The sequence below is a fragment of the Penaeus monodon genome, chromosome 26 (assembly GCF_015228065.2).
Source record: "Penaeus monodon isolate SGIC_2016 chromosome 26, NSTDA_Pmon_1, whole genome shotgun sequence".
NCBI lineage: Eukaryota > Metazoa > Arthropoda > Malacostraca > Decapoda > Penaeidae > Penaeus > Penaeus monodon.
Window position 1 is genome coordinate 27,410,687 of NC_051411.1, and position 17,500 is coordinate 27,428,186.

General features: G+C 40.0%; 2 protein-coding genes across 6 annotated transcripts in view; one reads left to right on the forward strand and one right to left on the reverse strand.

Annotated features, from left to right (window-relative positions):
* The window catches only part of LOC119590047 (signal peptide peptidase-like 3), an 80,673-nt gene extending 67,991 nt beyond the window's left edge, over positions 1-12,682 (forward strand). For 2 of the 5 annotated variants that reach the window (XM_037938777.1, XM_037938782.1), the window contains 9 exons: positions 6,361-6,458; positions 6,750-6,887; positions 7,651-7,729; positions 8,023-8,135; positions 8,358-8,509; positions 8,762-8,923; positions 9,134-9,246; positions 9,593-9,737; positions 10,224-12,682. In XM_037938777.1, the coding sequence (XP_037794705.1) occupies positions 6,361-6,458; positions 6,750-6,887; positions 7,651-7,729; positions 8,023-8,135; positions 8,358-8,509; positions 8,762-8,923; positions 9,134-9,246; positions 9,593-9,737; positions 10,224-10,292 (1,069 nt within the window). In that variant the 3' untranslated portion in view covers positions 10,293-12,682. The remainder of the gene's footprint in view (positions 1-6,360; positions 6,459-6,749; positions 6,888-7,650; positions 7,730-8,022; positions 8,136-8,357; positions 8,510-8,761; positions 8,924-9,133; positions 9,247-9,592; positions 9,738-10,223) is intronic. The other 3 variants (XM_037938781.1, XM_037938778.1, XM_037938779.1) reach the window with 3 other exon arrangements.
* A 4,613-nt stretch (positions 12,683-17,295) lies between these two features.
* Positions 17,296-17,500, reverse strand: part of LOC119589641 (guanylate cyclase soluble subunit beta-1-like) — a gene marked incomplete in the record, with an annotated part of 42,975 nt that continues 42,770 nt past the window's right edge. Inside the window, 1 exon segment of the mRNA XM_037938235.1 lies at positions 17,296-17,500. This exon segment is cut by the window's right edge and continues 1,282 nt beyond it.

The window sequence follows — 17,500 nt, forward strand, 5'->3', positions numbered from 1 at the left end:
GTGTAAGGTCACTCGGAATAGGAGGAAGTGTTGCAGAAATGTGGAGTGGGAGGTCTTGTGTATCTTAAATCTGTCCTTTCTTGTGTGTCTCCCTTTGTCATCGCTCTCTTTTGTGTTCCGTTTGTTTGTCTTTCTTTTTTCATGCCTTTTCTTGTCTGCTCTCCCTCTCTCTCTCTCCCCCCAACTCTCACCTCTCCTTCCTCTCTCTTGGTCTCCTCTCCTCTCCCCCTCTCTCTCACTCTCCTCCTCTCTTTCATCTCCTCCCTCTCCTCCTCTCTCTTTTCCCCTTCCTCTCTCTCCTCTCCCCCTTGGGGGCTTTTTTCTCCTCTCTCTCCTACTCTTTTCCTCTCTCTCTTTTCCTCTTCTCTTTTTCTCTTCTCTCTCTCTCTTCCCCCCTCTCCTCTCTCTCTTCCTCTCTCTCTCTCCTCTCTCTCTTCTCTCTTTCTCTCTCTCTCTTTTGCTCTTTTTTTTTTTTCTCTTTTTCTCTCTCCTTTTCCCTCCTCTCTCTTTCCTCACTATCTTTCTCTCATCTCATCCCCCCTCCCCTTCTCTTCTCTCTTCCCCTCTCTCTTCTCTCCTCCTCCTCCTCTTCCTCCCTCCTCTTCTCTCTTTTTCTCTCTCTTTCCCCTCTTCTCTCTCTCTCCTCTCTCTCTCCCCCCCTTCTCTTCCTCTCTCCCCCCCCAGTCCCTAAACTCTCTCCCCTTTTCCCCTTCTCCCCTCTTTCCCTTCCCCTTCCCCCCCCTTTTTTCCCCCTTCCCCCTCCCTCCCTCTCTTCCCTCTCCCCCCTCCCTTTCCCTCCCCCCTCCCTCCCCCTCCCTTTTTCCCCGGGCCCCCTTTTTTCCTCCCAAAACCCAAAAAACTCGGGGCCTTCCTTTTTTAAAACCCCATCCCCTTTTCCCCAAAGGGAAAGAATTTTTAAAAACCTTGGGGGTTTTACCCCGGCCCAAGGGTTTTTTTTTTTTCCCCTTTTTTTTTTGGGGGGGGGGGGGGTAAGGCATGTGTTCGTTTACCATTTTCGTTGTCAGTGTGTGTGTTTTTCTCTTGTCTCTGTGTCTGCTTCTCTGCCGCCCTCCCTCCTTCTCTTCCTCCCTCTCTTTCTTCCTCTCTCTCTCCGTCTCTCTGATGATGATTATAGCGGTAGAAGTAATGAAGATATTAGCAGCGGCAGTGGTAGCAGTAGGTTGCTGCTGTTGCTGAGTGGTTATAACTCCATTGGCAGCTGTAATCGTTGTGGCTGTAATGGTATTTTGCAGAGCCGGCAGGAGCGGAAGCAACAGCAGTAGTAGTTACAAGTGCAGTTGTTCCTTCGCGGATGCAACTATCTATAACGCATTTTAGATATTTTCAATCTGTATTGCGGTTACAGTCTAAAGGAAGTGATGATAAGCACGTAAAACTTGGACCTTAGACAGTGGAGGGTTCTTAGCCAAACATCCTGGCGACCTTATGGGGGGAGGGGGTGGGGGAGGGGACTTGAGGATGCGGGGAAGGGAGGAGGGGCCTTTTGGGGGTGGGGGAGATGTTGGGGAAGGGGATGAGAGGTGGGGACGAGAGGGAGGGGGAGGGGAGAGGGGTCGCCGGCTGACCTCGTCCTCCCGCGTGTGTGTGTTAATCTAGGTCACATACCTTGGGATGAGGACGAAGGGTTTCAGGAGAGGAGGACAGAGAGCTAGTGGTACCTTTTTTATGTCTTTGTGTCTCTCAGTCCGTGTGTCTGTCGCTGCATGCTTGGTGTGTGTCTTTTACCAGAAGGAAATGTGTTTATATGGAGATATATAGAAAAGACAGGTGCGTGAGTGCAATGGTGTGACTCGGTGTCTTTGACCCTCTCTCCACCACCCCGCCCCCTCCCCGCCCCCTCCCCGCCCCCTCCCCCTGGCATCTTTCCCCCTTTGCCCGCCCCCCTCATCTCTCCCGTCCACCTGCAACCCCCCATCTCCCCCTTACCCCTTCCCTCCCTTCCCCTCTCCTTCGTCTCGCTTGGAAGACAACTTTCTCCCGCCGTGAGCTGAGGCGACGGCGGAGACCACGCCGCTGGAGGAGAAAAGCTGTGTGTGTGTGTGTGTATGTGTATGTGTATGTGTATTTGTATGTGTATGTGTATGTGTATGTGTATGTGTATGTGTATGTGTATGTGTATGCTTGTGCGTGCGCATCTGTGCGAACGGACGGACGGACGGTGAGAGAAAAAGGAGTAGGAAGTGTATGCGATATCAACGGGCGTTGTTTTTATTGTTCGTTTTTTTTATATATCTAAAAAAAAGTGAAAACGGAGTGAGGCTTTTTTTTATAGCAGGAGGGGGAGAAGGGTAGGGGGCTGGGGGCTGGGGGAAGGGGGAGGGGACAGCGTCACATCGCATCGCTTACAACAGAAAGACTCCCTCTCTCTCTCTCTTTATTTATTTATTCGTTTGTTTATCTCTCTCTCTCTCTCTCTCTCTCTCTCTCTCTCTCTCTCTCTCTCTCTCTCTCTCTCTCTCTCTCTCTCTCTCTCTCTCTCTCTCCCTCTCCCTCCCTCCCTCCCTCCTCCCTCCCCTCTCTCCCTCCCTCCCTCCCTCCCTCCCTCCCTCCCTCCCTCCCTCTCTCTCTCTCTTTGAACTAGATGCATGTGTCTGTGTGTGTGTTTTGGATTATTAAGAATTTTAACTCATTCAATTTTACATTTGAGGTGATGCGAGATGGGGGTAGGAGTGGAAATGGCTGAGGAGGGGGGTGATGAGGGGAAGAGGCAAATAAGGGAGGTTTGGATACGGAAGAAAGGAAGGGAAGGGTAAAGGGGAAGAGGGGTGGGAGGAGGAGAGGGAGGGAAGGGGCAAGGATAGGAAAATGGTAAAGGAAGAGGAGGGTAAAAGGGAGAAGGAAAAGGGAAGTCTCATCTGTTCTCCGTGTTTCATAAGTGTTCACCTTTCCTGTTCTTCTTCTTCGTGTTCTTCAATTTTCTCTTTTTTTTTTCTTTCTCTCCTATTTTTTCTGTTTTTCGAGGTCGACTTGGTTGTCTTCCTCTTCTCGCTTTACCCCACATTTTCGTCGTTTTCATTTAAATAATTTTATATTCAGTAAAGCTGCATATTAGATGATCCAATTTTTTAAAAATCTCTTATTCCCATTTTTTTTCTCTCTACCTTTTTTTTCCTCCCCCCCCCCTTGTCCATCATTCCATTCCATTCGTTCGTCTTCTTCCTTATTTTCTTGTTCTTCTTTTTCGTCTTGTACTTTTATTTTTATTTTTATTTTCATTCTCATTTTCTTGATTTTCATTCTCTTTGTTCTCCTCTCTTCTTCTTCTTCTTCTTCTTCTTCTTCTTCTTCTTCTTCTCTTTCCTCTCTTCCTTCTCCTATTCCCCTCCCCCCTCCCCTCCCCTCCCCTCCCCTCCCCTCCCCTCTCCCCTCCCCCTCCCTTCCCCTTTCCCCCTTCCTCCTCTTCCTCCTCCTCCTCCTCCTCCTCCTCCTCCCTCCTCCTCCTCCTCCTCCTCCTCCTCCTCCTCCACCCGCCTCCCCTCTCCTCTTTCTCACCCTTCACCCCCTACCCTCATTTTTCCTATTCATTTACCTATGTATCCTTCTATGTATATGCGTTTGTCCGTCTGTCTGTCTGTCTGTCTGTCTGTCTGTCTGTCTGTTCGTCTACATGTCTGTGTCTCTGTCTGTCTATCTGTCTGTTTGTCCGTCTGTCTACATGTCTGTGTCTGTCTGTCTGTCTGTCTCTGTCCGTCTACGTGTCTGTGTCTCTGTTTGTCTGTCTGTCTGTCTGTCTGTCTGTCCGTCCGTCCGTCCGTCTACATGTCTATCTCTGTCTGTCTGTCTGTCTGTTCGAGACTCTTGGTCAGGAGAGTTAATCAACTGGTTTAAAGGGGCTTGATTAGCCATGGGAGATAGAAAGGACTTTTTCTTTTCCTTTCTTGTCTTCATTTTTTTCTGTGATTTTATTGGTCTTGAATGTTGCTTTGATTTTATTGTTTGTCTTGTTCTTCGTGTTCTGCTCTTTCTTTGCTTTATTTTTGTCCCGTCATCCTCTTTTCTCTCCTCTCTGCTGCCCTTACTTTTGCCTTCCTTGCCTCCTTGTCCATTCCTTCCCTCCCTTCCTTCTTTACTGTCTTCCTTTCTCAGTCTTCCCTCCCTCCTTTTTTCCTTTGTTCGTTCGTTCGTTCGTCGTCCGTCCGTCCCTCCGTCCCTCCGTCCCTCCGTCCCTCCGTCCCTCCCTCCCTCCCTCCCTCCCTCCCTCCCTCCCTCCCTCCCTCCCTCCCTCCTCTCCTCTCTCTCTCTCTCTCTCTCCTCCTCTCTCTCTCTCTCTCTCTCTCTCTCTCTCTCTCTCTCTGTGTCTCTCTCTCTCTGTGTCTCTCTCTGTGTGTCTCTCTCTCTCTCTCTCTGTGTCTCTCTCTCTCCCAGTGTTTCCTTGCTTCCACACCCTTCTTAAACCCCTCTCCCTCCTTTGCCTCCGTCTCCATCCCTACTCCCATCTTTATCGCTCCCTACTTTCCTCCTTCCTTCTCTCCCTTTTTTACCCCTCCACTTCTTTACCACTCCCTCCCCTCATCCCTCTGCCCCTTCCCCTCCTCCCTCTCCCTTTCCCTCCCCCCTTCCCTCCCCCCTTCCCTCCCCCCTTCCCTCTCCCCTCTCCCCTTCCCTCTCCCCCACCTGGCTTTCTAACCCGTTATCCGTCTCTCTCGGGTCCTCGTAGTCTGGAAGGGAAAGTCAACGGAGGCCCGGTAGTAGAGAGGGGGGGGTGCACTACGAGAGTTGGCCTGGATCTCTCTTTCTCGTTTGGTGGTGGATATTGTTGGCTTTTGCGCTCTTACTGAACAACCCTTTCTCTCTCTTTTTCTTGTGTGTGTGTGTGTGTGTGTGTGTGTGTGTGTGTGTATATGTATGTATGTATGTATGTATGTATTTATTTATGTGTGTATGTATATATGTGCGCATGTATTTATGTATGTATGGTCTGTATGCATGCATGCATGTATGTATGGTATGTATGTATGTATTTATGTATGTATGTATGCATGATGTATGTATGTATGTATGTGTGCGCTCTCTTCGCCCCCCCCCCTCCTCATTAGACAGCACAGGGAAGACCTCACAGCTTGGACCTTGGCACGGTCACAAGTTCCAGGAATGAGCGCCGTGGTGAACACCCTGACCTTGTTGCATACGGCATGCAGATCAGAGCATCAGCACGCCATAATCAAGCGGCAGTGAGGGAAAGGAAGAGTAGGATATGATTTCGACGCGGGGCTAAGGTTGCCGGTGATAGAGGGTTCATTGCAGTGGTTACGATTGGATGTCTCTTCTGGGGATTTTTCTCTGATATGAATGCAGTTACTCTGAAGAAAGGGAGAGAAAGAGGGCAGGAGGTAAGGGGGATAGGAGAGGAGGAGGAAATGAGTAAAGGGAAAATATAAGAGAATGGAGAAAAGCAAAGGAGAGAGAGAGAGAGAGAGAGAGAGGGGGGGGGGGTTGAAGAAAAAGAAAGAAAGACAAATGGATGAACAGACAGATATGTAAATATCTAGAAATACATATGATTTTTAATGTATTTTGAAATTTGAGTGTACACATAGGCATTATTATGAGAAAAAGCTAAATGAAATTCAGTATCCTGAGTGAAAGCTAAGACGTTTGAATTGTCATACTGCAGTACCAGGAGTCAGAATGTTGTATGCGAGTTCGGTTGTTTTAACAGGTTTTTTAATGAGAGGGATTTTTAACCAGCTTTAACCCTTAAAGGAAACTTCAGAGCTACATGTGAATGCAGAATGGAAAGACTTTTTTGTGTACTTATATATTTTAACTTGAATTGTTCTACTTTTGATAGTTCTAACATGGATAATTAATTTTTGTTTCTTTTTTGTAACTTTGTTCATCTGGTGTTCATTTGTAGATTCCCCCATTTTGTCCTTTAAGAGCTAATTAGTGGTTTTCATTGAGTTCCCGAAAAGTATCATCAGTTGGAACTGCAAGGTTTTCTTTATTAGAATCTGTATGTGAGAAGCAGAGACTTCAGTGGCACCCAATAGCGTACTATTGTAAGGGGAGATTAAAATTATTTCCTTTATGTAATTCCTTGCTCCACTTTATGGAGCCCATCACTTTCTCCCCATTGTTTTGCACGTACCAGTACCCTAGCTGTTGATACAACCTTTAATGTATGTCTGGGCGTTCTGGTCACAAGCTCATTTCTCTTGTATAATCATTATTTTTCTTCATAGCACTTTTTTTGCTTAGGTGATCTTTCTTCTCTTTTGTACTGTTTTAAGCCTTGGAAATAAGGCATTTAGTCCTCTATAGTAGAAATTATATTGATAATAGTATGTAATATATACTTAACTTGGTGTATTCATCCGCACTCTTTATGCATTGCAGATCACTGAACTTAGAACAAGAGGCCAGAGAAAGGGAGTCAGAAAAGGAGAGGAACAAATTACTTGGAATCGCCACACCAGCTTCATCTAACGACAACAGTACGTGCAGAATTGTTTCCATAGTGATTCTAGTTCTGAATATTGCATCTATATGCTATGGTTATATGATGTATGTGATTATGATATGAATTCTCAAGCAGGTTGTTGTGTTTGATCTGTTCTATATTTTTGTTATATTGTAAATGTGAATCAGATTGTTGTCATATTGATGTGATATGTGTGATCATAATTCCCTTTTCCTCCCCTTTGTATAAATTCTAGTGAAAAAAGTAGCTGTCTTGAGATGCGAATACCAGGATTTTCTCTAATGCAGATGTGCTTGGCTTTTAGCTAATCTATTCTCAACAGATGTACAGACGCTGGACATGATGCAGGCACTGTGTTTGCCTGTAGGGGCATCTGTGTCCCTCCTCATCATGTTCTTCTTCTTTGACTCCATGCAGATGCTCTTTGCTGTCTGTACTGCAAGTGAGTCCAGATTACTTTGTGTAGTTATACACTTTGGATAGTTAGATATTAGGAGGTAGATGTATAGATTAATTGATTGGTAGATAGATTGGCAGATACATACATACATACATACATACATCATACATACATACATCATACATACATACATACATACATACATACATACATACATACATGCATGCATGCATGCATGCATGCATACATGCATACATACATACATACATACATACATACATACATACATACATGCATGCATACATACATACATACATACATACATACATACATACATACATACATACATACATACATACATACATACATACATACATGCACACATCTGTACATAGATGGGAAGATAGGTAGCTAGACAGATATATAAATATAAGTGTGGATACACTGTACATTCCTATGTATAGTCTTGGCTAAAGCTTGTATATGGCTTGTGTGCCAGAGATCAAATTCAGCCCTAAAATCCTTGGCTGTAATATTATACATCCTGCCATTTAAGGTTTAAGGAGAGAGATAAGTAGTTTCCTTGATATTCATTTGGTGTATTGATATTGATAGATTTGGTTTGTTTGTATCTGTTATCAGTTTTGAAAAAATAAGATTATGGAGTGTAGAAATAGAAGTAAAGTACATCAGCAATTCTGACTTAATATTAAGCTTGCAAAAAAAAGAAAAAAAATATTGTAGGAATCAATGCTGCAAGGAAGTCATTTACATAATTATATACCTATTTTACCTTTGTTTACAGTTATAGCTACAGTGGCACTAGCGTTCCTTTTGCTGCCTATGTGTCAGTACATCATCAGACCGTGTTCTGATAACAAAAAGTAGGTTGGACGTGATTTATCAAGGTTTGGTTATTGACCTTACTGAATATTTTCAGTAAAAGTATGTGTAGCTCTGGTTGAATTTTGGATATTACTATTATTATGAAGTTTCAATGTTATTTACATTGCTTTTTATTATATTTTGTCAGAATTAAAAAAAAAATTCCATTTGGATTCACAGATTCAATAATTAAAAGAAACTAAAAAGAAAGATATTGATGAAAGAATTAAAGGGAATGCAAATAAAATTAGTTAATGTTCAGACTCCTCTGATACTTGTACTCTTTCGACAGAATATCATTTGGTGTTTGCGGAAGGTTCACAGGAGCGGAGATCATGGCCTTCTGCCTGTCTGTGTCCATCGTTTGCATTTGGGTCATGACGGGTCACTGGCTTCTCATGGATGGTAAGTGTGTGCGTATTTGTGATTGTAGACTGATGAGAGGGTAAGGTTATATAGGTAACAGAGTGTAAATTCAATATTAAAAAGTCAGGAACTTATTGGAACTCTTCATTTGCTGATGAATCTTATGATTTTTGTGTGTGGGAAAGGGTTTATGATTGTCTTAGCACATATCAGAAGGAGAGATATTCTATTACTTAAAACCATCTTCTCACTCAATCACAGCAATGGGAATGGGGCTGTGCGTCGCCTTCATCGCGTTTGTGCGGCTGCCTAGCCTAAAAGTGTCCACACTGCTCCTGACTGGACTTCTGGTATATGACGTTTTCTGGGTGTTCTTTTCCTCGTATGTGTTCAACGCCAACGTCATGGTGAAGGTGTGTTAAAGAGAGGAGAATTGAGGCTTGTTTAGACTTTATAATGACCAAGTACTTCTGCTTGTGTTACATTTTCAATGATGTCAGTGAATTATGTAGATATTGTTATCTTTACTACTTGCTGCATTTAGTAAAAAATTGCTAAAGTAAGATAAAATAACTAGTTGTTGCATTTAGAAGAAAAAATCTCTCACCAGCAGATAAGCTGACAGTAGCAACATTTCCTATCACCCTCTCTTCTCACCCCCATAGGTTGCAACTCGCCCAGCGGAAAACCCAGTGGGAGTGATGGCACGCAAGCTCCACCTGGGCAGCGTGGGACGAGAGGCCCCCAAGCTCTCCCTGCCTGGCAAACTGGTCTTCCCGTCAATGCACAACACCGGCCACTTCTCCATGCTGGGCCTTGGGGACATTGTGAGTGCTCCCACAGGCCTCTCTGATTGGGTCTGGGCTTTTTGGATGTTCTCTTAGGAATACTGGGGCCTAGGAATGTTGATCCCCAGTTTTTTCTTGTATTGCTACCATCATATTGGATTAACTCAGTAGATAGAAGATTACCAGGTTAGTTAAAATCCAGATGCAGAATTATATCCTCATGCTGATGCTGATGTGTGATATTTACAGGTAATGCCAGGCCTCCTGTTGTGTTTTGTGCTCCGATATGATGCCTACAAGAAGGCTCAGCTCTTATCGGCAGAAGCGGGTGTACCACCACCTTCTAATTTGAATAAAATAAGGTAAGTATAGAAGACAATAAAAGATATAGCACCAGAGATTGAATTTTAAGCAGGAAATTGAAGTGATTCAGTGGAGAAAAATAAGACTTGAATAAAATGTTAGTGTTAGATTCTGATTGCCAGAAAGGTATATTTTTTTCTTTTTTAGTGTTATAATAAAACATTATAGTGATTATATATTTTGTATGATGTAAGAAAAAGATTGAAGACATTATATGAAAAAAAAAAACAGCAATGGAAGTGTGACATTGATGATTGTTGTTATTATTGTTGTTGTTCTAGCCACTATCAGTTTGCCCCCCCCCCTTCCTACCCCTGTTTTATATTTGCTCCTGTTTCTGTACAGCTACTTCCACTGCTCCCTCATTGGCTACTTCCTGGGCCTGTTGACAGCAACAGTGTCATCTGAAGTTTTCAAGGCTGCGCAGCCAGCCCTGCTCTACCTCGTACCCTTCACGCTGTTGCCCCTGCTCACCATGGCTTACCTCAAGGTATGGGTCTCTTGTCACTTTTGCATCATTTTTGTGGCTTATTTTTTATTATTATTATTATTATTATTATTATTATTATTATTATTATTATTATTATTATATATATATATATATATATATATATATATATATATATATATATATATATATATATATATATATATTTTTTTTTTTTTTTTTTTTTTTTTTTTTTTTTTTTTTTTTTTTTTTTTCAATTTTCAACCATCACAGATCTTTGTTTATTAGTGTGTTTATTGTGCTATATATAATCCCTAAATCATGACAAAGTTTAGAACCTTAACTGCAAGCAACACAAAAAAATGTGTTTATTTGATGAACTTTAATACACAATTATCTTAGCTCTAATTGTTCTAATCTGAACATTTCTAATATGGATATTTTGAACTTAATTAAGGAAGAAAAGGCATTACTCCGAATCTGGTGAGCAACTTACATATTTGATATTTATAATTCATATTTTCCCAGGGTGACTTGCGGAGAATGTGGAGCGAGCCGTTCATCATCCAGACACAGAGCAAGAACATGGACGTGTGACTCAGGATGAAGCTTAGTGTGTAGTCATAAGTGTGCGTTATTTTGGTTGGTCAATCGGTTTTCATGCACTCACAATGCAGAAGTGACAGCAGAGTGTCATAGCTATTTGATCCAAGCTTCTGAGAGATTCTGGGCTGTGCAATCGTATTTTTCCGTGAAAACTGAAAAAAAAGGAAAAAAGAAAAGAAAGAAGTTGTAGTTTAGTGTCATGTGGAAAGTCAGAGTGCTCGATGTTGCACTGGACAATAATACTGAACTTCCTTGGAAGATAATGAATAAGATATAAAAACAAATAAACAGTGATTGTCTTTCCAGTATAATAGATGTCATAAAATAGTATAATAATGATAAAAAAAGATTGTAGAATAGTATTGATTCAAAAGGAAGTGGAAAAAGTGAACTAAAAAAATAAAAAAAAGAAGGAAAATAAATTTAAACTTCCATGCCTTTAAACACAGTAGGATTGTGTTTCTGTATGTACAATATTTAGTAATGTTTTCTTAATGGTACTGTTGAGCTGGATAGAACGAAGCCCACCATTTTAACGATGAAAAAGAAGAATATTTTGTAAATTTGAAATTCTTCTTTAAGAGACAATTGTGATAGAGACACTGTGGCTCGACTGGTCAGGTGCAGTTAGGATACCTTTACCAAGCAGGCACTTCCTTCTGCTTCTTGTAGGTCTTAGTTGCTTGCATCCTGTGGAAACGCACAATCACACGGTCCTACGGTTCTGCGGTGCGTCAGTTGGTTTCGTGAATACATTCATTTGTGAGTGTCTGCGAAATCGCGTAACCACCCTACCCTTTACCCACCTCCCCATCTACCTTCAACTCCTCAGTTCCCAAACCTCCTCTTTCCCCTTCCTTTGTAGTGTGTAGGTGTCCAGGGTACTGTAAATACACAGCTGTACAGAAAAGCATAAAAAATACAATAATAACAGAGATTATTCAATGTATAATAGATTGTCTGCAGTCGGGCAGCTGAGAGTTTTATCGTTTTCCACAGATACTCAGGCAAAGTATTGGTATGTGAGATTATTATGGTTGTGCCATTGTGTTGGTACATAATGCTTGTTTTGGAAACTTAATATGTAAGTGAAAAAAAAAACTCTCACCACTCCAAATACAGAGAGATTAAAGAAGCTATGAGATAGATAATCTGTTGACTTTGATGAGAGAGATACTGATTATTAACACACATATGAAAGTAGAATGGCAGCATGATATTTTTATATCATATATTTTGATTTTGTGGAATGTCATCAGATCAAATGAAATGTATTTGTGTACATTGCCTCCTGATATTAATCAAGCGCTGATGCTAACCTTGTGATTGACAAAGTTATTGAAAGGGAAAAAGTATTTAGTGTTTCCAATACAATTGATGTAACATCTTGGTATAGTTAAGATATGGACGTAAAAGGAATTTATATTCTCATGACCTTTTGCTTTATTGTACCAAATTACTTAGTGTGAGGGATATTGTCAAAAAAACAAAAATGAGTAAAAAAAAAGGCAGATGCTCTTAGGAACACTGTTTATGATTTTTTTTTTATAAAGTTAGCTGGAATACTACATACTCATCTCGGAAATCAAGTGACATGGTAAATGAATGTCATACCTGGAACAAATTTATTTCTCGTTAGATTGTGTACATGGTAGGTAATTTGTCCATAGCTAGTTAGCCAAATTATATAATTGATATAGATACATAAAAAGATACTTTGAATGACTGAATAAAGATATATGTATCTATGAAGAGTATTGTATGCTTGTTGTGATACTGTATTTTGGGGAAATTAAGTTTGTAGTGAAAGGATGTGTTCTGAATTATTATTATTATTTTTTTCTGAAGGTTTCATTCTCACTTTTGAGTTTTGAGTTCATTAGTTGGCATGCTTGAACAATCAGCATGTGCTGTGACAAACCTAACTGCCAGTCAGAATTTTGTGTGTTTGTGTGGGTGTGCATGTGTATATATACACACACATTCATTTGTGAGTATAAATGTCCATGCCTATACATACATCCACACACATACATGTACATATACTTGTGCTCATGCAGACACACTTGCAAATGTGCTCATATCAAGGTAGAGTGTATGCGTATTTTTGTAGGTGAGTTTGCAATAGCATACGAGTGTGAACACATCCATACTATGCTAGTCCATCGAGAAGTCACAATCAGTTTTGTAATGAATCTCACGTGTCAAGGTATTATAACATTAATGAGATTTTGTAACATTGTCATTATGTAATACACGTCTTACTGACTCATACCCATTAAAATAAAGAATAAAATCATCCCTTTTTAGTCTTTTATGTGGAATGAAAAAATGAAAAAAAATCTCTTTTAGTCTTTTACGTGGAATAAAACATTACTTCAGTGCATCTTTTACTAACCAAAAACTCTGTTTTTAGTGTAGAGTTTAAAGGGAAGTTATTCTTGCAGACTAAATTAGAATTCATAGAACTGATCCTGAAACAAAAATGTATACAAAATGTATTAGCTTATTTGTTATAAAACTCATTAACTCATGATCAACAAGTACATATAGACCTATTTAACTAGACTAAAGTCATCCAACAAATTATTAGACAAGAACCTTAAGATCAAATTTAATGACTGAGAACTACTGTAAATTTATTATGCAAATTCATGAAAAAATGTGAAGAAATATATTAGACAAATCACTGAGTTCCTATTTTTAATAACAGCATATGAGGTAGTGTACAGATCTCACTTGCATTTACTTTTAAATAAACTAATGTGGATAAGCTTACTTAAATCAACAATATTGCCTGCTGGTCATGGCTGGAGATTTATTCAAATAAAGGAGCACACAGTGTATAAGCTTGACAATTTACAAGTTATAGCAAAGAGGTCTGACATGTATCAAATGTTCACTTGGGTGATTTATGGATTGTTAACCAAATATTTGAAGTGTGTAACAATGACTCAGACTCGGGGTAAAGCACAGCAGTAACCAGTACTGTCCTGCAAGGCATAAATGAGAAATTTCTGATACTTTTTCTCTCTGAGAGTTCTGGGAGCCTAGCCCATTCTCGACACATGTGTCTGTCCCCCAACACCCCATTTGCCTAAAATCATAGATATGTTTCTGATTCTTTCTTATGGCTTATTGATTAAAAACTATCATATATTCTTTAGCCAGCCTGCTTTTATTTGAATAATCTGTAAGGGATGACAGTGGAAACCAGAAACTTCAATAAGGGGAATTTCTATTATTTAAAAATATTGCACTGTTTGTTACAGTTTGATACCGAGAAAAATGTAATTTTCTTTATTAGTGGATGTAATTACATAAATAGGAGTGATGCATATTAGTTATCTTAAATTTGCAGTATGTAATCAGTGTATACATTTTTATGCATGGTACAGAAATAGGTTCTCTTTAATTTTTTCTTGTTTTGAATGACCAGCACACTTATCCACTATGCTAAACATTTACACTAAATTTCAAGTGACAATCATGTCTCCCACTATTTAAATTTACATAGAGGTAAATGGAATTACAAGATAAAGAACAAACTCAACCAACAAAAGAGTGAAGTTCATCCCAATATACTATGTGACTGCTCCTGTTGATTAAATACAATGTAGGTTTATCGTTTATAAATTAAATGTAATGTGTGTAAACTTCTAAAGAGAAATGAGTTTGCTCTCTTGCCTTTCCTCTTAGCTTCTTTATCATATATTCTAATTCAGTTTCAAAGATTTTAGAAAGGAAAAAGAATAGTAGCAAGAGGAAGAGTAACAAAATGGAAATAGAAATAGAACCAGCAGCTTAGTCGTGCTCGTAGATGACCGTCCAGTTGTGTGATCGAGCAATTAATATGCAGAACACCGTTATTTTTCTATCGCGTTGCGGGGCTGCCGAGTCTTCTAGTCAGTACTGCAGACATGACGTGCATGCCCGACTGATCTTCGGTAAAGACACAAGACATAAGTGCTCGTCATGTCTGTCTCGCCTCCCACCAACGATCATTATTCTGGACTCGAAATCCTTTTTTGCTGCACACATATCCCAACCCCATGCCCGTTGCTGTTGTTGGGGGGGAGGGGGGCTCAGGAGACGGAGACTGAGGCCCATTGTTCCGAATCGCTCTTATCTTCTGCACGGTCTTTTTTTTTTTCCCCTTCTATTCTGCAATCCCTTCTTCTGTCCACTTCTTAAGATGTGAGAGCGTGCTGGCTTTGGGTCAGTCCTGAACTGCCTCAGGGAGCCAGGGACACAGTATTCCCCGTTTAGTTATCTAAATCAAGGGGGCCCTGAGGGATGAACCACTTCTCTCTCCAACACAGTCCAAGCTTGCTATGGACAACAATGAGTTTGTAACTCCATTAGGGGCCTGAGGCTGTGATCATTGCTCGATTGTGTGGACAGCCTTATTCTAGTATCATAGAATTTTGATAAACAGCATAGCTTGAGGACGTGAAGAACCACCACTTTTTTTTTACAGCCTTTACTTTCGTGACCGTGAATCCAAATCACGAGGATTTTGGGTACATTTGCCTGTAACGTGGTTCCCTTAAGTCATCAGCAAGGATAACAAATATATGCTGTGCCTTTCTTCCATTCAAATCATGACGTCTATCGACCTGAACCTCTTTTCGTATGATCAATGGACTTCTCTGACACATTTTAAGAAAAAAAAGGAAAAGAGAGAGAGAGAGAGAGAGAGAGAAGAGAGAGAGAGAGAGAGAGAGAGAGAGAGAGAGAGAGGAGAGAGAGAGAGAGAGAGAGAGAGAGAGAGAGAGAGAGGGGGGGCAAAGACAGATAGACAGGTAGACACAGACACGCAGACAGATAGACAGACAAACTGATAAAATATCAGAGAAGCAGAGCGACCGGCGGGAAATAGGGAGAAAAAAGAAAAAGATATTTAATACGATATTTTTATCCTCAGTCCTCAGTTTTACTGTTATCGTGACTTCTAAGTTTAATTCACTTATTTCCTTCTTCACTTCCTCTCTCTCTCTCTCTCCTGTTGCTGTCTGGGGTCTCTTCATTCTTGCTCCCCGTCACCTCTTTTCTCGTAACCTTCCTTTACATTCAATTATCCGATTTATTTTCCATCACTCCAAATGACGTTTTAAACTAATGTTAGGATCTCATTATTTTCACACTTTACTCTGCTATATCACAGGATAAGAGGCCTGACTGTTTAAATAGCAAGAATCTGCTCGTTTCAGGTTGTCAAAAGGGAATTTTCCTTTCAATTCCTTTAGATATGAATGATCTAAAAAAAACTTTCCCAGTGAACTTCCTTGGTGTATTTTATGTATGATTTAATTTTTTTCCTTAGAGTCTTTTTATAATAGAAATCCAATTACTTATCAGGGGTCTTTTTATTACAGAAATCGTGGACTTTGTTTACCTTGATAAAATTCCTACAAATTGTCGACTTCAAATATATTCTAATTTGCGCTCTGTTATTTTTAATATACTGAGAAAATGTCTGAACTGTATCATATTTAATAACGATAATTATTTCTTGAAAACAAAAATCTAATTCCAACTTCAAACAAAATATTGAACCAGTTTTCGCTAAAAGTATGAAATCAGATAAACGAAAAAAATGTAATGAACATGACAGCACACAGAGGTAATAAAAAACACTGTTATATAGCATTTCTTTGGCTAACAAACAAATGTCAGTTTATTTGCTTTAACACATATACTACATTACTCTAAACATAATTTTCAGCATCATAAATTCTTTGTTCATGAAAAAAAAACACCTATACATCGTCACACAAAAATATATTCAGAGCACCTATACTATACCATCATCCATGCTCTGCTAAGTACATTTAAGTTCAAAATATTCTTTGGCATCGTGGAAACTTTATCAATAATCTTATTATGGAATCTTTGCAGTGTCAGTCTGGTGTGGTTTGATGTGTGGTTCTCCAGATGTACGATGCAGGCAAATGCAATATTGGTCATTATTGGGGTTATATTCTCACGCACACACTCACACACACACACACACACACGCACACGCACACGCACACGCACACGCACACGCGCACACACACACACACACACACACAACACACACACGCGCGCGCGCGCACATAATGTGTGCACACACTTATATATATATATATATATATATATATATATATATATATAATATATATATATATATATATATATATATATATATATATATATATATATATATATAGACACGCATGTACATACTTATACATATTCAAACACATGATAAAAAATACTACTGTGAAATTGATAAGTGATATTTTATGTATGAATGTCAGTATCATAATTTAGTTTCGGTATGCTGATATATTGTCATTAAGCTGAGGAAGGATAATCATGTAATAATAACAATTATCCAGGATATAAGCACTGAGTTATTATCATGGTGTTGTGATCAAAATCTGCACCGTGCCGCCAGCAGCTGTAAATGAACCTGCATGGAGCGGAAGGCAACAGGGCGGCATAAGGCAGGTGAACCCTCCCATCGAAGATCTGCGCATAACGTAACTTGGCTGTCGCGTTACAAGATCGTTTGAAAATTGTGTTATGTACCATTTTAACATCGAGAAAGAAGGTACATCCGTCTGCGCAGATTTCCCGCTCACGGCTCTCCTAAAAGACCAGCTTTGTGACGTTGGCGGTAAACAGTGACGTCACGTTTTCGTAGCTGCGGTGATTTACGGAAATTTATATTTGGACTGCGGGAAAAATTGTGAAGGTATTCTGTCTTCATTTACGAACTGCTAAATTATACAAAATAACAGGAAACAGAGCACACATAAGAAATGTCCACCAGGATCTTGTGCGAATAAGGCTGCTTTGAAGCCTCCTTACGACACTTGCTCGAATCCTCAGTGAGAAAAACTTTGCCCGCCATATTTTGAACTATCTTTATCAAACCGAAGGAGAAGTTGACCCATCTTCTTTTCTTTATATTTCAAGATTCACAAGTTGGTTCAGGATTTCGTTTTTTTTTTTTTTTTTTTTTTAATAAACGGAAACACGAAAATAAAAAAAAATCAGTGGCCTAGAAAGGTATTCTCTAAACACAAACATTTCTATTTTACTGTTACTCTATAGAAAATGGCGGTAGTTAAGGCTATGGAAACCTGGCAGCCATGAGACAGAGAGGGCAAGCTGGGGCTCGCCAAAACAACACACGGTCGTATTTT